The sequence below is a fragment of the Amblyomma maculatum genome, chromosome 10 (assembly GCF_055883805.1).
Source record: "Amblyomma maculatum isolate TAMU_Amacu chromosome 10, ASM5588380v1, whole genome shotgun sequence".
In the NCBI taxonomy this organism is placed as follows: Eukaryota; Metazoa; Arthropoda; class Arachnida; order Ixodida; family Ixodidae; genus Amblyomma; species Amblyomma maculatum.
In genome coordinates, this window is record NC_139353.1 from 148,739,008 (window position 1) to 148,756,829 (window position 17,822).

Here is a 17,822-nt window from a genome sequence, read left to right on the forward strand (position 1 = left end):
GGCTCCACGATATAGTTTACAGGGGAGGTTTGGTGAACGATGCGGTAGGGGCCATGGTACTCAGTTCGCAATTTCGATCATAATGCCGGTGGGGTGCCAGGAACCCAGAGCCAAACGAGGGATCCTGTAGGGAAAACATGTGGCGTCTGACCTTTGTCGTGACGATGCTTTTAGCGCCCTTGAGATTCCGATGTTAAACTGCGGGCCAGCTGGCGACATTCCTCCGCATGCTTTGCAGCGTCGGAAAGGGGAGTCCACTCAGAGGAGTCGGGACGATATGGTAAAATAGTGTCCATCGTGGACGATGCCTCACGCCCATAAAGGAGGAAGAAAGGGCTAAATCCGGTAGTTGACTGCGTGGCGGTGTTGTAAGCGTACGTCACGAAAGGAAGAACAGCATCCCAGTTAGTCTGATCGGCGGCAACGTACATCGTGAGCATATTTCCGAGAGTACGATTGAAACGCTCAGTCAGCCCATTAGTTTGAGGGTGGTAGGCTGTGGTGGTCTGATGTATGATTCGACATTCAGCCAGTAGAGCTTCAACGACGTTGGAAAGGAAGACTCGGCCTCTGTCACTCAGTAGCTCACGCGGTGCGCCATGGCGAAGAACAAAATGATGAAGCAAGAACAGGGAACCTCACGGGCAGTAGCGGCAGGTAGGGCAGCGGTCTCGGCATATCGGGGGAGGTGGTCGATGCCGACGATAATCCAGCGGTTCCCAGAGATCTCACAGGGAAGTGGCCCGTAAAGATCAACGCCAACGCGATCAAAATGACGGGCCAGGCATGGAAGGGATTGTAAGGGGCCAGACGCACGAGGTGTGGATGACTTGTGGCGCTGACAGGCGATGCAGGAGCGGATGTATTTGCGAATATAACCGTACATGCCGCGCTAATAGTAGCGTTGATAAATTCTTTGAAACGCCTTGACTACACCAGGATGGGGACACTGAGGGTCGGCATGGAAAGAGGCGCAAATTTCATGTCGTAAATGGCGGGGAATGACGAGAAGCCACCGTCGACCATCAGGCATATAATTGCGGCGGTAGAAAAGACCGTCTCGTAGGGCAAAGTGTGGTGCTTGACGGCGTAAAGTCCAAGAAGGCGCAGCGTTTAGAGAAGTGGACACAATGTCGATAAGAGATGCGAGCCACGGGTCTTTGCACTGCTCCGCAGACATATCAGCGATGGTTAGTGACGAGAGGACGGGATCAGCCGCCGTGGAGCAAGCAGGTTCACTGGATAGGAGAGAACGAGACAGAGCGTCGGCGTCCATGTGTTTACGGCCAGAGCGATATATAACGCGGATGTCAAATTCCTGAAGGCGGAGAGCCCATCATGCGAGGCGGCCGGAAGGGTCTTTAAGAGAGGGCAGCCAACATAACGCGTAGTGGTCCGTGACGACGTCAAACTGGTGACCGCACAGGTAGGGTCAGAATTTCGTTAGTGCCCACACAATTGCCAAACACTCCTTTTCTGTAACTGAGTAGTTGCATTCAGCTTTAGAGAGGACACGACTCGCGTACGCGACGACGTATTCGTGAAAGCCGTTTTTCCGTTGTGCCAAAATAGCTCCGAGGCCAACGCCACTCGCATCAGTATGGACCTCGGTGGGTGCTGTCGGGTCGTAGTGGCGAAGGATTGGCGGCGATGTCAAAAGATGGCGCAATGCGGTAAACGCTTCATCGCACTCGGCCGACCAGGTAGTTAAGTCACTGTTTCCCCCAAGTAGCTTCGTCAGGGGTGCAATAATAGAAGCGAATTTCCGTACGAAGCGCCGAAAATAGGAGCAAAGACCTATGAAGCTTCGAAGTTGCTTGAGAGAGACCGGCTTAGGAAACTCCGCCACTGCGCGCAGCTTGGCCGGATCAGGGGAACACCTTAGAGACGATGTACCCAAAAATTGTCAACTCCCTGGCACCGAAGTGACACTTCTTGAGATTCAGTTGTAGGCCGGCGTCAGTAAGACAAACCAAAACTTGCAGCAAGCGCTCTAGATGCGTAGCGAAGTCGGTGGAAAAAACTACAATGTCGTCCAAGTAGCAAAGGCAGATGTGCCACTTGAACTTCCGCAAGATGTTATCCATCATCCTCTCGAATGTCGCGGGCGCATTGCACAGACCGAAGGGCATCACATTAAATTCAGAGGCCATCCGACGTCACAAATGCGGTCTTCTCTCTGTCACAGGCGGCCATTGGCACTTGCCAGTAACCGGAACGTAAATCAAGAGACGAAAAGTACTCGGCACCTTGGAGGCAATCAAGAGCGTCGTCTATACGCGGAAGGGAGTAATTGTCCTTGTGAGTAATTTTGTTGAGGCGCCGGTAATCGATACAAAAGCGAAACAAACCATCTTTCCTTTTTGCTAGCACCACTGGTGAAGACCAGGGGCTTTTAAATGGACGGATTACGCCACGTTGTAGCATGTCCTCAACTTGCACATTGATCACGCGACGCTCTGCCGCTGACACACGATAGGGGCGCTGTCGAAAAGGCGTGTTAGAGCCGGTCTGAATGTGATGCGCGACTGTGGAAGTGCGGCCGAGAGGAGTGTGGGCAGCGTCGAAAGCGGAGCGAAACGTCTGTAAAAGGGCCACAAACTGCGTCCGGTAGGTGGCAGGAAGAGCGTCATCGATGACGGTTCGGAAGAAGTCGTCTGGCAACGAATCAGGCGTCGGATCGGACTGCAGAGCATCGATGTAGTTACTACGGTAGGTCTCGGAGGCGTCCAGGACGGATAGAAGGTGGGCTGGTTGAATAGAACCGGGAGATTCACCACGTACAAGAGTAATCGAGAGCGGAGACGGATTGTAGATGAGTAGCTTCGTGAAGCCACCCTGAACATCATGAACAGCAGACGGCAGCGGCAGGTGCTTGCGGTGGATGAAGGGTGCAGACGGCGTAAATAAAACACTAACGGCTGACGCAGCAGGACACGAAAGAGGCACAAGGGCACAAGCCACTGGTGCTATGTCGACATCTTCAGCGATGGTGAGCTTTTGAGGACACACTGAACTGTTGTCGTCGGGCAGTGCGTCGCACAGTGCAGAAAATTCCACTTCTGCTCGGGCGCTATCGTTCACGGCGTTATTTTTAGACAAGAAGTCCCATCCGAGGATCACGTCGTGGAAGCAAGACGACAAAACTACGAACTCAACACTGTACAAAACACCTTCAATGATGACACGTGCTGTACATACTGCTAAAGGTGAAATCCTCTCTTCCCTGGCAGTGCGGAGCGACAAACCGTCAAATGACGTCGTAACTTTTCGTAATCGTCGGCAGAGTCGCTCATGAAGCACTGACACTGCAGCACCCCTATCGACCAGCGCATATACGGACAGACCGTAGATAGAGATCACTATAACGTTAGTGGGCAAAATATGAGGCCTTGAGCTTTTCGCAGAGCACGCAGTTCTTGCCTCAGGAACCGCGGAGCTTAGTTTCCCTCGTCAGCAGGTGGTGGTTGCCGGCGCATTGGTGACAGTGACCGGCGCCGCGGAGAAGGAGAACGACAGGTTGTATACGAACGCTGTTCTGTTGCGTACGCAGGCGGAGAGTGGGCAAAACGAAGCAGCGGTGGGGAGTAATCAGAAGATGCAGGCTCGGGAGGCGCGGCCATGCGACGACGACATCGACGGGCCACATGTCCAGCGAAACCACAGTAGTAGTAAATTGGGAGATTGTCTGAAGTGCGCCACGGCTTGTAATAGCGCGGAGTCGCAGGATGAAGCGGAGCCGTTTGAGGAAGCGGTGCGTGGCGTAGGGCAGGCTGCATGGGTGGTAACGGCTCAGGCGGGGACCGCGCAGCCACTACCGCGTAGGTCAAAGGGGCTGGTACAGAAGGTTGGCTATACTGTACTGGTGCTCCGACATATATCAATGGAGCGACAGCAGGAGCTTCAGGAAGCCTGGGAAGTGCTTCTGCGACTTGTTCGCGGATAACTTGCTGCAACTTTGGCACTAAAGGAGAGGAAGTGTCAGGACGATGGGGAACGAGGGACAGTTGACGGGCAACTTCATCTCTAACAAACTGCTTTATTTGAGGCAGCAATGAGGACTGTTCTGCGTCAGGTGTTAGAGCTGCAAGAGGCTCCTGGTGTGAGAGCGAGGAACGAGTGATTTTCCGGCGCTTGCGTAATTCCTCAAAGTTTTGGCAAGCAGTGATTACGTCGACGACGGTTGCTAGATTTCTGGCCAGAAGCGTCTGGAACGCGTCGTCGTCTCTTCCTTGTAAAATGTGACAAATCTTGGCATGTTCTGACATTGAAGTGTCCACGCGCTTGCATAGGTCTACAACATCTTCAATATAGCTTGTAAAGTTCTCTCCAGGTAGCTGGGCACGGCCGCGCAAGCGTTGCTCAGCGCGCAGCTTGCGCACTGCAGGCCTGCCAAAGATATCAGAAAAAGTGGTGTTGAAAGCATACCACGATGAGATATCGGTCTCGTTGTTGCGGAACCACAGGTTGGCAACGTCCGTTAAGTTGAATATGACGTTATTTAATTTGAGGCCGTCGTCCCATTTGTTGTGAGTACTGACCCGCTAATATGAGGAAAGCCAATCTTCGACGTCGTGGTCGCCGGTTCCGCTGAAGATTGGAGGGTCCCGTTGGCGCAAAGCTCCAGCGCAGAAGACGGGGGACGAGGAGCTGATTGTACCAGGGGTGGTAGTGTCGGTCATGGCTATTGTTGGTAGTGTGCGGCTGCGAAGGTCCAGGGCGGACGGAAATCCTCACCTCCACCAAGTGAAGGGTTTTACTGATGGTTCAACAGGGAATATAGCCCTCTGTAAGCTGCACGGCGAACAGCACAAGCACATAGTCCGTCAAGGCACAAAACCAGAGAGCTCGAGCAGCGGCACTTCGTCGACCTCTTCCTCGTCTTCGTGAATCCGCTCTTCGTTCACTACACAAGCAATGTTTCCGGAAGGCGGACGATATATCACGGCAATAGTTTCATTCTTGCTTTGTAACGTTAATACTTCAAAGTCATTAGTTATTCTGCTGAGTCCCTTCACAATTTTACATGACTTACGCGCGGCAACGTGAATTGCGACACCACCCCCTCGTTTGCCCGTGCGGTTTAAGAAAAAGCTTTGATATCCTTTCAGTTTTAGCATATTACAACCATCGACATACCATGTTCAGAAAGCATTAGTATAGTAAACTTGAAGCCAAATTCGTTCAAAAAGAAAGTAATGGTATCTCCCTTGCCATTCACGGAACGCGCGTTATTATGTAGAACAGACTCGCACGAGTGCTCAACAGTGCAGAGATCCTGAGGCAAGATAAGTTCATCATGCTGTATGTTGCGGCGTGCCATGACTATGAAAATTTGTTTTCAGAGAAGTGAAATATGTTTCCTTGGCTTTCTACGAGCAGATCTTATCAAGGCAGCTTTCTTTTGTTATTGCCACGATAGGGCAGCCGTCGGCCTTCCTGGCAAATATTTTTCCGTTGAATGACCACACCGATTTCCACTGGTGTTGGTACTTCCGTTTAACAGCCATAGCCAGCAGTTTTTTCAGCGTTGGACAGAGGTGTTCACTGACGTAAAAAGGGGTTGTATTGTTGGGCTGTTTCTATCGATCAGGCCGGTTTCATCGTTCACGTCGAGATCTTTGTTTGTCATGTGCGTCTTTTTTGCCTTTCTCAGAACACTGTCTCGTTTTGCGCGTGTCTTGAACTGTACAAGAATGTTTGTCTTGTAGTCTTTTCGTGTGGGCACACGATGACATGCTTCAATGTCAGACTCTTGAATGGGTTCATCTATGAGACTGCCAATCCTAGATAGTATATCGGACACATTTTCATTTGGTTGCTTAACCATGCCTTGGATTTCAAGGTTAGTTCTTCTAGAATACTGCTCGGAAATAACCATGCGGTTTTCAAGGTCTTCTGTCTTACGTTCGATGCTCAAACGTTTAGCACGAAGGAGTTCGTTTTCTTTTTCTAGTTCAGTGTTTCTTGCAATTTCTGCCTCTAATTTAGTTTTCAGCTCTGTAATGGTTCCATCAGCAAAGTCAAGGCTTCGGGCCTGATTCCTCTGTTCGGTCCGTAAGTCGCGAATTTCGTTTCGCAGATCCCTTTCCACCGATTCGCGAAACACTTTTAGTTCTTGTCTGATTTCCTCTTTGAACGTAAAAAAGTCAGCATATTTTGCCATAGCGCACGAAAATTGAGATACAAATGTTAAAACAAAATCACAGGTCCCCTTGGCAGCAGCGACGTAAACGAAAGGTAGCAGACAAAGCTGTGAGAAAGAAAATGATCTTGGCACTAACCTGCAATGAAAATCAAGTGTGCGTGAGGCGTTGTACACTGTCGTCCGACGCTACTGCCAGCGCAATAGTTCCGCTGCAGGCAATCAGTCATCACACAGGGCTCGTGCACTGTTCCCAGCTTGCCGTCAGCGCTGTATTAAGGGGGCGGGGGCTAGCCTGCCACCGTAAGTTTACTGTTGTAGGCCGTCATTGCACCCGCCACCGCTTTGGGGGTGGACGACGGCTGTTGCGGCGCGCGTCTTTCTCTCCCTCTTCTTTTTCTTTCGTCTCTACGTTCTCTCTCTTGTCCGCACGAGGCAGCGGAGGTAGCTCAGCTACAGAGCCAGTAGCAGGCCCGTGCATTTTCTTTTCCTTCTTCCTACAGCCACAACAACAACAACAACAACAGCGACGCTCTGTGGGCTTGGTGGCTGTATCATGATGCAGGCCACTAATCCGCTTCTGTTTCTAATGCAGGTCAGTAAACCATACTGTTTATATGCAAAGAAAACTAGCAACTACTTTCTGGTACAGCTTCCGAGCCCACAGTGTTGTGACGACGTCGCTATTGAATGTTTTGAAACCGTACGAATCTTGCTACTGTTACCTGGGGATATAGAAATCAATCCGGGGCCTGATATTGCTAAGGAGGTGCTTGCTGAACTAAAGACTTTGTCCTCTGGCCAGGACGTTCAGAGCATTAAAAACAAGCTAACGACAACAGAGAAGACTATTACTGATTTACTTCAGCTGATTGCCGCTTTAGAGATTCACTATCAAAATCTTGAAACTTTGTCAACAGACGCAGAAAAAGTACAGAGTACCGCGGAGGAGACGTCTAGGCTGGCGCGAGATCTGGAGGATAGAATTGATGACGCCGAGAACCGCTCACGGAGGTGCAATTTGATTTTTATGGCCTTCTGGATCCTACACCATCCGAGACATTTGCCGAATCTGAAGGACGCATTATTCACCTTTGTTCCGATATCCTGGACTTAACATTAGATACTAAAGACATAGAACGTGCGCACCGTCTTGGGCGTCACAGTACTGAACGCCCGCGCCCCATAATTGTAAAGCTTGCTCATTTTAAGACTAAACAACTGATCCTCTCAAACGGCCTCAGACTAAAGGACGCTGACTTTAGCATCGGCGAGGATTTCTCCCACCGAGTTCAAACTGTTAGAAAACAACGTGTCGCCTTTGCCAAATCCAAGAAGGTTAAATTTTCCTTGCGCTACAAAATCCTCCATATAGGCCCCAAATGCTATTTCTTCGACAAGACTGAGCAGACAGTAAAAGAAATCTAGCAATCACGACGAAAACAGTGAACACAGCCGCGTCCCAGAACATGTCATTGTACTAATATTTCGTTTTCAGCAATCTCTACTAACATACGCAGCTTCATTCCGAAGCGGGATCTCGTGCCAAACGTGGTGCTATTATCGGATAGTAACTTGCTGGTTTTAACGGAAACGTGGCTCACAGATGATATTGGGGATGATGAGGTGCTTGTTGATCTGCCGTATCTCACTCTCTTCCGTTCATACCGCTAACAAGCACGAGGGGGAGGAGTTTTGATAGCGGCAAGCAATCCTTTATCATGCACTAATATAAACACTTCATCCGACCTTGAAGTAATTTGGCTCATTTGCCGAGCAGCACCACACTCAGAAGTCACTCGATTTCCGCCATCAGCTAAATATCCTATTAGCTAAATTACCTAAGCAGTATCCCAATGCTCCTTTCCGGAAATTTCAATTACCCGGCGATATACTGGAATAACCTGGCTCATTCTAGAGATAACCGAGCTGAAACTAAGGAATTCATCGATATTTGTTCTAATTTTGATCTTACCCAACTAGTACTAGAACCTATGCGTGTAGTAAATGAATCGGCATACGTTTTAGATTTAATACTAACAAGTCACACATGATGATGATGCTAATGATGTCGCGGTCATGCCCTTTGCAACGGGTAGACTTTACTTTAGTGGTCCAAAGCGCCCTAAAGAATTTTTTTAAAATATATAAAAATAATTCTTCGTCGCCGACGCGCGCTTCGCCATATTAGGTACTAATTTTCTCACCCCTTTCGGTTTGAACGTAAATCTCCGCTCCCGTCGACTTGTGGACTGTACGACTAGCCTGTCCGTGCAAGGTATCCTCGCAGCTGCGTTCTCTCCTGTGCAAGCCGTTTCGCCTTACCAACGTCGGAGTTTGCCTCAGTCCTCAAAACATATCCTGAACTTACTAAACCCTGCAACCTGGAACTACCAGTGCAAAACACTGTGACACATCACATTGTCACCCCATGACCTCCGGTGTCCTGCAAGCTAAGAACGCGTCGCCACAGCTCGCAGGGAGTTTCACTACATGCTGCAGCTAGGCATCACTCGAACGTCGTCAAGCAGCCGGCATCCGCCCTACATATGGTCCCGAAGCGTAACCCTGGAGACTGGCGGCCTTGTGGAGACTATCATGCCTTGAACGCCCGCACCGTCCCCAACCGGTACGGGTATCCTCACATTCACGACTCAAGGCTTATCAGCAAATTCCTGTTGAGACTGCGGTTATACCGGAGACAACCGTCACTATACCTCTTGGTCTTTTCGAGTTTGTTCGCATGCCTTGGGATTACGGAACGCCGGCCACCCTCCAACCCTTCGTAAATGAAGCCACCCGTGATCTGCACTTCGTCGTTACATATCTCGATGACGTACTAGTGGCTAGTTCGTCACCCGAGCAGCACGCTAACCATTTGCGGTTGCTGTTTTCAAGATTCAAAGAGAATGAATTGACCATCAACGCAGCAAAATGTGTATTTGGCGCTGAATCCCTTGAATTGCTTGGACACCTCCTTACTCCTAAAGGGTTCAACCACTAGACAGGAAAGTTCAAGCCGTGCGCGTTATTCCGCATCCTAAGTAGCTTCGAAAGCTCTTTGAATTTCTCAGGTTCCTAAATTTTCACCGCCGATTTGTGTCAAATAGAACCCACATTCTTCTTCTGCCTCTTACCAGCATGCTCAAGGCCCCAAAGGCATTACCCGCATCCTTGGAGTGGACATCCGAAGCAGCGGCTGCCTTTGTAGACACCAAAAATGCCCTCCAACACGTGACTCTCCTTGTGCATCCCCTAACGACGCTCCCATGAGAATGATGAGAATGATCTCCGACGCCTCCTGCCATGCCGTTGGTGCAGTTATGCAACAACTCCAGGAGAACTTGTAGTGCCCACTTGGTTTCTTTTGGCAGAAGTCAGCAGAAACTCGGTACAGCACGTTCGACCGCGAACTCCTGGCTGTATACCTTGGCCCTCGGCATTTTCGCCAACTTCTTGAAGGCACCGTATTCCACGTACTGACAGATCACAAGCCACTGACATTTGCTTTTCGTGGTAAGCACAGCACGTAGACATCCCAAGAAGTTCGGCACTTGCATTTCATCTTTGAATTCCTTGTTAGCCTCCGATACAAAGGACCCGTTAATGCGGCTACCGACGCTTTGTAGCGCGTCCATGCGGTTTCTGTAAGTGCTGTGGATTTCGGCATCAACGCCGAGGCAGAACGCAATGACAACGAGCTTCGTGACTTGCTTGTCGGATACACATTTATCTCGTTTTCTGAGATGCCATTCTCCTCTGGTACGATTGTGTGCGACATCTCTACTGGTTGTGCCCACCCATTTGTACCGTCCTCGCACCGTCCTACTTGACTCGCGCCATCCTGGCTTTCGTGCCACTCAGCGTCTCATCACTTGCCATTTTGTGTGACCTGGTATCAACGCCGATGTCCGCCACTGGGCTCGAGGGTGTCAGTGCTGCTAGCGTACGAAGACTACCCGAAACACCAAGTCACCACCTAATCCTTCTGGCCATCTGACTCGCGATTTGACCATGTTCGCATCGACATTATCGTTCCGTTACCTTCGTCACGTGCTAAACGCTACATCCTCCCCTGTATTCACCGCGAAATGCGCTGGCCTGAAGCGTTTCCGGTCTCTGATGTTACAGCATCCATTGTGTCGTCTGTTTTTGTAGCCGGTTGGATCTCTCGTTTCGTCTGCCCCAGCATCATAACAACCGACCGTTGATGCCAGTTTGAAAGGACCTGTTCAGGGCGGTAACAAGACTTCTCAGTATTCACCACATCCGCACAATTTGTGTATTACCCATCCGCAAATGACATGGTTGAAAGGCTCCATCGGCAGTTGAAGACCACCCTCATCACTCGCGACGCCCGAGCTTCATAATTCAACGACCTTCCGCTCTTTCTTCTGTGTATTAGGTAAGCGATAAAGGAAGTCTTTAGGGTGCACCGGTGCCAAAATGGTATACAAAACCACTCTACGTTTACCAGATGAATTCTTTGCCCGCCTGCAAAACCAACCCTACTGCCTCCTGCCTATACGTTGAGCAACTTCGGCCACTCTTCGAACGCTTGTGGTCAATACCACCTCGACAACTCTCAACTTAAGACGTTTCCGTAAGCAAGAACCTGACTTCATCAGCCTACGTTCTCGTCCGTCGCGAAGGTACCCGGCCCTCCCTCACTGCACCGTACTACGACCTGTTCAAGTATTACAGCGCGGAGAAAAGACTTTCATTATGTCTGTCAATGGCCGTGAGGATTTGATTGCAATCAGCCGTGTTAAACCCACATACATGGGTAACTTGTGTGTGTCCCATTACCCACTTTGCCGTCCGACATTTCGGTTGCCCCCACAGGTTCCCCGTGAGCAAACACGTGTCCTGGGAATCAGCTCTGCAACAACCACCTTCGCGGACTGCGGAGCAGGGGGGTGGGGGGGGGGGGGAGGGGAGGGGCCTATTTACTTCTCGCAGGCAGCGGATGTTAGCAGCGCCAGCCTAGCCGCGCGGTGGACCCGTGCGAAATAAAAATCTCAGCTTTCAAGGTTGCCCTGCTGCTCGGTGGTCCCAATCACGTTTCGCTCCTTATCTCACGCACACTGTCTATAGCGAGGGCACCTCGCGTTCCTATACCTCCATTGAAAGGCGGCCGCCGCAACCGGGATTCGATCCCGCATCCTTGGGTTCAGTATTCGAGCGCCTTACCTACTGAGCAACAGCGGAGGAAACCCACACAAAAAAGGCCAAGGTATAGGTATTAATGGAATCAACTCTGATGTGGAGGAAAAAGAAATCACGCAAGCGCGTCTGGAGCCATTTTATTCCAAACATAAAGCTGACAAGAAAGCACGCACACGCGTGAACGTCGTTGACGTCCAAGTGCTCCAGCTCTGCGATATTCACACGCCAACCCATTACGAATGTGCGCAGTGGTTTTACTAAACTTGCAGGCGCCCTCTTTACTCATAACGCTGGACTAATTGCTCAAAATTAAACAAAAAGAGCGGGGTCTCAGACCAGGCAGCACAAACCATCGGACCAATATTGCGAGTGCGTCGGACATGCCTAGTCCTACATCGAACATTGCGATCAGTGCTGATGGCTTCTGGTGACTGGGAGCCGCCTCCGTTAGAGCCGTTCCACGCCGCCATTGTTCAGCGTGTCAAGGTTGAGTTAGCTCCCCAGTGCTTCAAAATGCGCTGCCATCTTGTGGCAACTGAAGGGAACACCCCATGAGTCTCCTGCACCCGGCGCTGTTTTCAGAGCATCACGTGCAACGTCCTGACTTCGAAAGACGTCACCAGTGCATCGCTGCTCCTCTTCGGAAGGTCGGCCTGCGAGTGGACATACATTTATGTGAGTTCTCTGTGAGCGCAACGGATGCGAAGATGCATGGAAAAATATCGAACCAGAAAGCGCCAAAAAAGGAACCGCTACTTTTGAGAACTGCTCACATTTCACACAGCTAATAACAAGTTTAAGAGCACTGGTTATGCGCACTCTTTTCACATAAGCAAGCACACATTTAAAGATGCGACACTGGTTGATGGTTGATGTACCCAACGGCAGCTAATGGTGAAATTGATTATATATTGTAGTCGCAATGGGGGAGGTAGTTTATTTATTTATTTATTTTCGATACCCTCAAGCGCCGAGGCATTACAGAGGGGAGTGGGCAAGCAAACAACGCAAGAAAAAAATTATTTTTGGTTAAAGGCGGCACAAAAACGTAGTTAAAATGTAGCAACACACAGTATTCGAAACAGTCAAGGAAATACAAAAAAAAGTACAGAAACAACAACTGTAACAAATGCAACGCAAGAAACTGAACAAACATAGCAGAAAAAAAAATAATAAAAAACGAAGAAAATAACAAAGCAGCAAAGAAACTAACTATTCGCATCAGATAAAAGCATCGTCATCAGAGACTGACGATAAGCAGCATAATCCTGTATACAAGCCACGGCAGCGGGAAGGTGGTTCCACTCTTTCGATGTGCGAGGAATGAAAGAATGCAAAAAAGTGTCAGTACGGCAAAAAATAGATCCAGTCTTATGTTGATGGTCGACACGAGAAGAGCGATAGGGGGGTGTAGTGAAAAAACGAGAGTGCAAGGTTAGATTTCATAGCTGTGACACTCGCGGTCCGGTTAAAATTAGAAAGTATAAAACGAACTGCATTATTCTGAACAAGTTCCAGTGAAGTACAAAGCGAGACATGATGAGGGTCCCAAAGGGGGGCGGCATATTCTAATTTAGGAAGAACAAGTGTTTTATAAAGAAGTAATTTTAAGGAGACAGGTGCTTTGATGAAGTTACGACGTAAATACCCTAGCATGCGGTTAGCGCTACTAATAATTAGTTCGATATGCGGTTTCCAGGATAATGACGAACTGATGATAACACCCAAGTACCGGTATGATGTTACAGGTGCAATCTGAATATTATCCAAAGCGTAAGCGGAGGTAGTAGTATTTTGTCTGGAAACTCTCATTAAAGCACACTTGCGAGGGTTTAGTTGCATTTGCCATTTTTTACACCAAAGAGAAATGTTATCGAGATCAGTCTGAAGGTAGCGTTTGTCGTCTTCGGTGCAAATTTCACGATATAAGACACAGTCATCCGCGTATAAGTGCATGTTAGAAGAAACGCAATTAGGCAAGTCATTGATGTATATCAAAAAAAGAAGTGGGCCTAGTACAGAACCTTGGGGGACACCTGATGTTACTTCAGTTAAAGGGGAATCGTAGTCATTAAGCGTTACATATTGTGAACGATTAGCAAGAAAACATTCAAGCCAGGCTAAAACATTATGATCTAAGTTTAGAGCAGAAAGCTTAAGCATGAGTAGTTTGTGGTTCACCTTATCAAATGCCTTTGAAAAATCTAGAAATATGCAGTCGGCCTGTGAATTTTTATCGATAATTACATGCAGGGAATGTGAGAAGAGAAGGAGTTGTGTTTCACAAGAATAAGTTCGCCGGAAACCGTGCTGGGCCGAAGTAAAAAATGAGTTTGATTCCAGGAAGTTGAATATGTTAGAATAGAGAATATGTTCCATTAGTTTGCAGGGAATGCTTGTTAGTGAAATGGGTCTGTAGTTCAAAGGTGAATATTTGTTACCTGATTTGTGCAAGGGAATCACCTTCCCTATTTTCCAGTCCGAGGGCAGCGTTTCATTCTGCAATGACTGCTGAAAAATTTTTGCTAAATAAAGGGATGAGTATATCTTAGTTTGTTTCAAGAACTTTGAATTAATGCCGTCGACACCACATGATGAAGAAATTTTTAATGAATCTATTATTTTCCCAATACCACCAGGATCAATTATAACCGGAAACATACAGCAAAAGTTATTGCGCGGCACAGTGCATGTCGTATTCATATTAGACGGGATAAAACTGAGTGAAAATACTTTTAAGCACAACGGGGCATTCTGCTGGGTGGAGAGGCTCACCAGAGTCGTCCTGAAGTGAAATCGCATTATTTTTAGAAGGGTTGACAACATTCCAGAATTTCTTTGGGTTACTTGATAGCATGTTTGGCAAAGTGGTATTAAAAAAGTAAATTTTTGTGTCATGTACAGCTTTCGTGTAATCGGCTTCTGCTGGAAAATAGGCTTCCCAGCGGTCACTTCGGTTACTTGCTTTTGTGGAACGAAAAAGGCGTTTCTTTTTATTCAAGAGACGTTTAAGTGTTTGGTTAAACCATGGAGTATTAGTATTAGATCAGATGCGTCGAACAGGCACATGTTCCTCGGTGAGTTTCTGCACTTTTATCTTGAATAATTCCCAGTTATCCTGTACGCTACGTAGTTCGAAGCCTTCCAGATGTGTGTCTAAATACCTGCCTAGTTTTTTGTTGATAACATTGAAGTTTGCTTTACTGTAGTCACGAATGACTTTCTGGCGCGAAACGGCCCGTGGAGATGAAACTTATCTCGAAGTGCAGCATGGAATGATCACTTATACCTGGAAGACATATAATGGGAGATACAAGTTCCGGATGGGTCGTTAGGATCAAATCTAGCGTGTTAGCCGAATCTGCTGTTTGTCTGGTTGGTGAAGTGACAAGTTGAGTTAAATGAAAGCACGCACATAGATCTAAAAATTGCTGACGAATTGATGAAGCTGGTTTTACAACAGGAATAGGGCCAGACCATGTAATATTAGGGAGATTAAAGTCACCTACTAGGACAACCGGATGCGATGGGAAACGACAAACAATGTTATTCAGGGCGTCATGCAAACTGTCAAAGAACGCAGCTGCAGAATTTGGGGGGCGGTAGCAAACACCCAACACGATTCTCGTATGACCCAGCGTGACGCAGACCCATACCATTTCCAAATTGGAAACATGCGATATCAGGAAAGAGTGGATGCTTTGTGATATCGCAATCAGCGTTCCACCACCGTATCTGCCTTCTCTATCGGAAGGGTAAATATCGTATGTTTTGGGACCATAAAAAATTTCGCTGCTTTCAATTTTTGCGTTCAACCAGGTCTCCGTTAGAATAATTAGGTCTGCGTTAGTGGTACCTATAAGAGCATTAAGTCGATCGCGTTTGTTCACTACACTTCTTATGTTAGTAAAAAGCACCTGAACGTGGTTCTCGCTAACAATTAACTTTGATTGTTAGGATGAAGATTGCTGACAGGGCGCGCAAGACGTCGTCGCCTGGTTGGCATGCGATCGAGTATTCGAAGCCGGTCCCCTGCTTATGTTAGCTTTTCTTTTGTCAGGGCGGGACGAAATTCTTTGCTTTAATTCCTGCACACTGTCATTTGAGCTGTCATAGAAGTAAATCTTTTTATTCACGTGCAGTTTATCATAGCGGAGGTGAAAAATGGGCGATTCTGGTAATGATTTAGCAAATTCGATCAACTTCTTCCGCGTATGCCTTGTTGCTGGTGAGAAGTCTTCAACGACCGATATATCCTGTTCCTTTAACTTTGATTTTTTGCAGAAGGACACTCTCTTTCACCTTAAAATGGGAAAACCTGACTATTAAAGGTCTGCATTTGTCTTCTTGGTAGCGTCCACCGAGACGATGAGCGCGCTCTATTGCGTTAGGGGGTATTTCTAAGTCCGTGTACTGTGTAAGCAAGCCAACAAGCTTTTCCTCAGTCTGTTCCCATGATTCAGAGCTGTCTTCAATGCCATGGAACACAAGATTGTTGCGACGAGCCCGGTCTTCCAGGTCATCGAGACGGGAACGCAGGCTATCGCTTTGCTGAACAACACCGCTAATTGCTTCTTGAGCAGTTTGTAAATGGTGTTCAAATTCATCAAGATCAGCAGTCCATGCCTCCACCTTTGACAGGCGACCATTTAAGTGATCAATTTTTGATTCAAGTGATTGCTGAGAGGCCTTAATGTCATTAACAACGCCCAACAGATTAGCTTGCCTCTCTGTTAGGATTTTTAGGCGCTCAAGAATTTCATCAAGCCGTGCAGATTCTGCTACAGCAGTGTTGTCATTGTTCGGGCCAGGATTGCTTTCAGTGTCACCAGAACGCAACAGCAATTCGCTAATTACATGAATGCAATCTTCACAAATATCACACAAAGCGCATGGGCTCGGGAGCAGCAGTAAGCACCGGTTACTAGTGCGTTTTGCAAACAGTGAGACGGAGTTACAGACCTGAACAAAGCGGAAGCATGAAACGTCAGCCATGTCAGCGCGAACGCCGCTCCCGGGCGCGTATTTCCAAACCATATCCCGTAGGCGCACTGGAGCAGACGACACTTTCGGCGAGTTAAACGGCGATTGTAGCTACAAGGTCTCTTTGAACGCAACCTAAAGGTAACATACACTCACTGTAAACGGCGATTGTTGCTGAAAGATGTCTCTGAACGTAACCTAAAGGTAATATACACTCACTGAGGCAGGAAATGATTATGGGCAAGGTAATTTTTGAGAATGGTGGCTTTTAAATGCATTCTTATTCGTTTAGACAATATATTCACTATTTGTCGCCAGATGGCGCTGCTCAGGGGAATCACCCAAAAATGAGCATGATAGCTACTGCTACCACCCCGTTTCAAAGGGGACGCTCCTATATTCCATCCATCCATCCACCCGTTACAAAGGGACTAGCTAACACTATCATCATCATCATCGTCATCATCATCATCATCAATGAGTGCTCCTACGGGATATGGTTTGCTAATATGCCTCCCGGGCCCACTGAAGCTTGGCCAGATGCGGTGGCTTCTTATATCCCGCGCTGGTGATGCACTCGTCGATGTGGCTGATGTGATAGTGCTGATGGAAACGCCCCAAGGGAAACCAGTGACGCTCGGGTGATAGGGCCAGGAAGCATTATCCGATCCAGGAAGAACAGACGGGGAGTTACTTTCCGTACCATGGCATAGATAGGGACAAAGCAGGCAGGTCACCACCTGAACAAAGCGGAAGCATGAAACGTCAGCCATGTCAGCGCGAACGCCGCTCCCGGGCCCACTCTTAGAAACATGCGATATCAGGAAAGAGTGGATGCTTTGTGATATCGCAATCAGCGTTCCACCACCGTATCTGCCTTCTCTATCGGAACGGTAAATATCGTATGTTTTGTTGCATGTAAAAAAACAAGAAAAGGAATCTTGCCGGCCCCAAGCACCAGAGTTGCGGCCATAGTAAAAAAAGAGACGGAGAGGACAGCAAGAAGTGTAGTTTGAAACGAAATGAAAAAAAGGACAGGTAGATATTTGTAATTTTTTTTGCAATATACAACAATTTATTGAGTTTGCATCGCTCGCGCGCAAGTGACCAAGCACTGTCCGAAAAATCACTGCGCGCAAGCGGTCAATTATAAACCAACGAAATATTTACAAAACATGAATATAGCAGGGTTCCAAATAAGGTTAAACCGAAGCCGTGCGAAAGGACGGTTTAATTCGGTTTAGCTGTTGGTCGGTATTTGTCTCGTTTTTTATCTAAGTTTCGATTTGGTTACGCTTTATCATAAACACACATTAGGCAACGTGTTCACCTTTACGGCGTCGTCTCTCCCGTTCCAACACAAGCCGTCGGACACGGCTGCTTCTTCGGCCGAGACAGTATAAAAGGACCAAAGCTCACTCGCTATTCTCGCGTGGTCCGACGTGCCGTAGCAATTGCGCGGTGTGCCAATGCAGGCAAGCATGGCCCGCAGTACGATGTAATTTATTTATTTATCTTGTTATTT

At 48.0% G+C, this 17,822-nt stretch overlaps 2 protein-coding genes across 2 annotated transcripts in view; both read right to left on the reverse strand.

Annotated features, from left to right (window-relative positions):
* Nucleotides 1–11,417: 11,417 nt before the first annotated feature.
* LOC146177694 (uncharacterized) overlaps nt 11,418–17,822 on the reverse strand; it is a 51,543-nt gene continuing 45,138 nt past the window's right edge. Inside the window, exon 5 of the mRNA XM_084580535.1 lies at nt 11,418–11,967. Within this exon, the coding sequence (XP_084436661.1) occupies nt 11,893–11,967 (75 nt within the window). The 3' untranslated portion in view covers nt 11,418–11,892. The remainder of the gene's footprint in view (nt 11,968–17,822) is intronic.
* Nucleotides 15,554–16,375, reverse strand: LOC146177695 (uncharacterized). The gene has a single exon (XM_084580763.1). It carries the CDS (start codon nt 16,349–16,351, stop codon nt 15,554–15,556), a length of 798 nt encoding a protein of 265 aa, XP_084436889.1. The 5' UTR covers nt 16,352–16,375.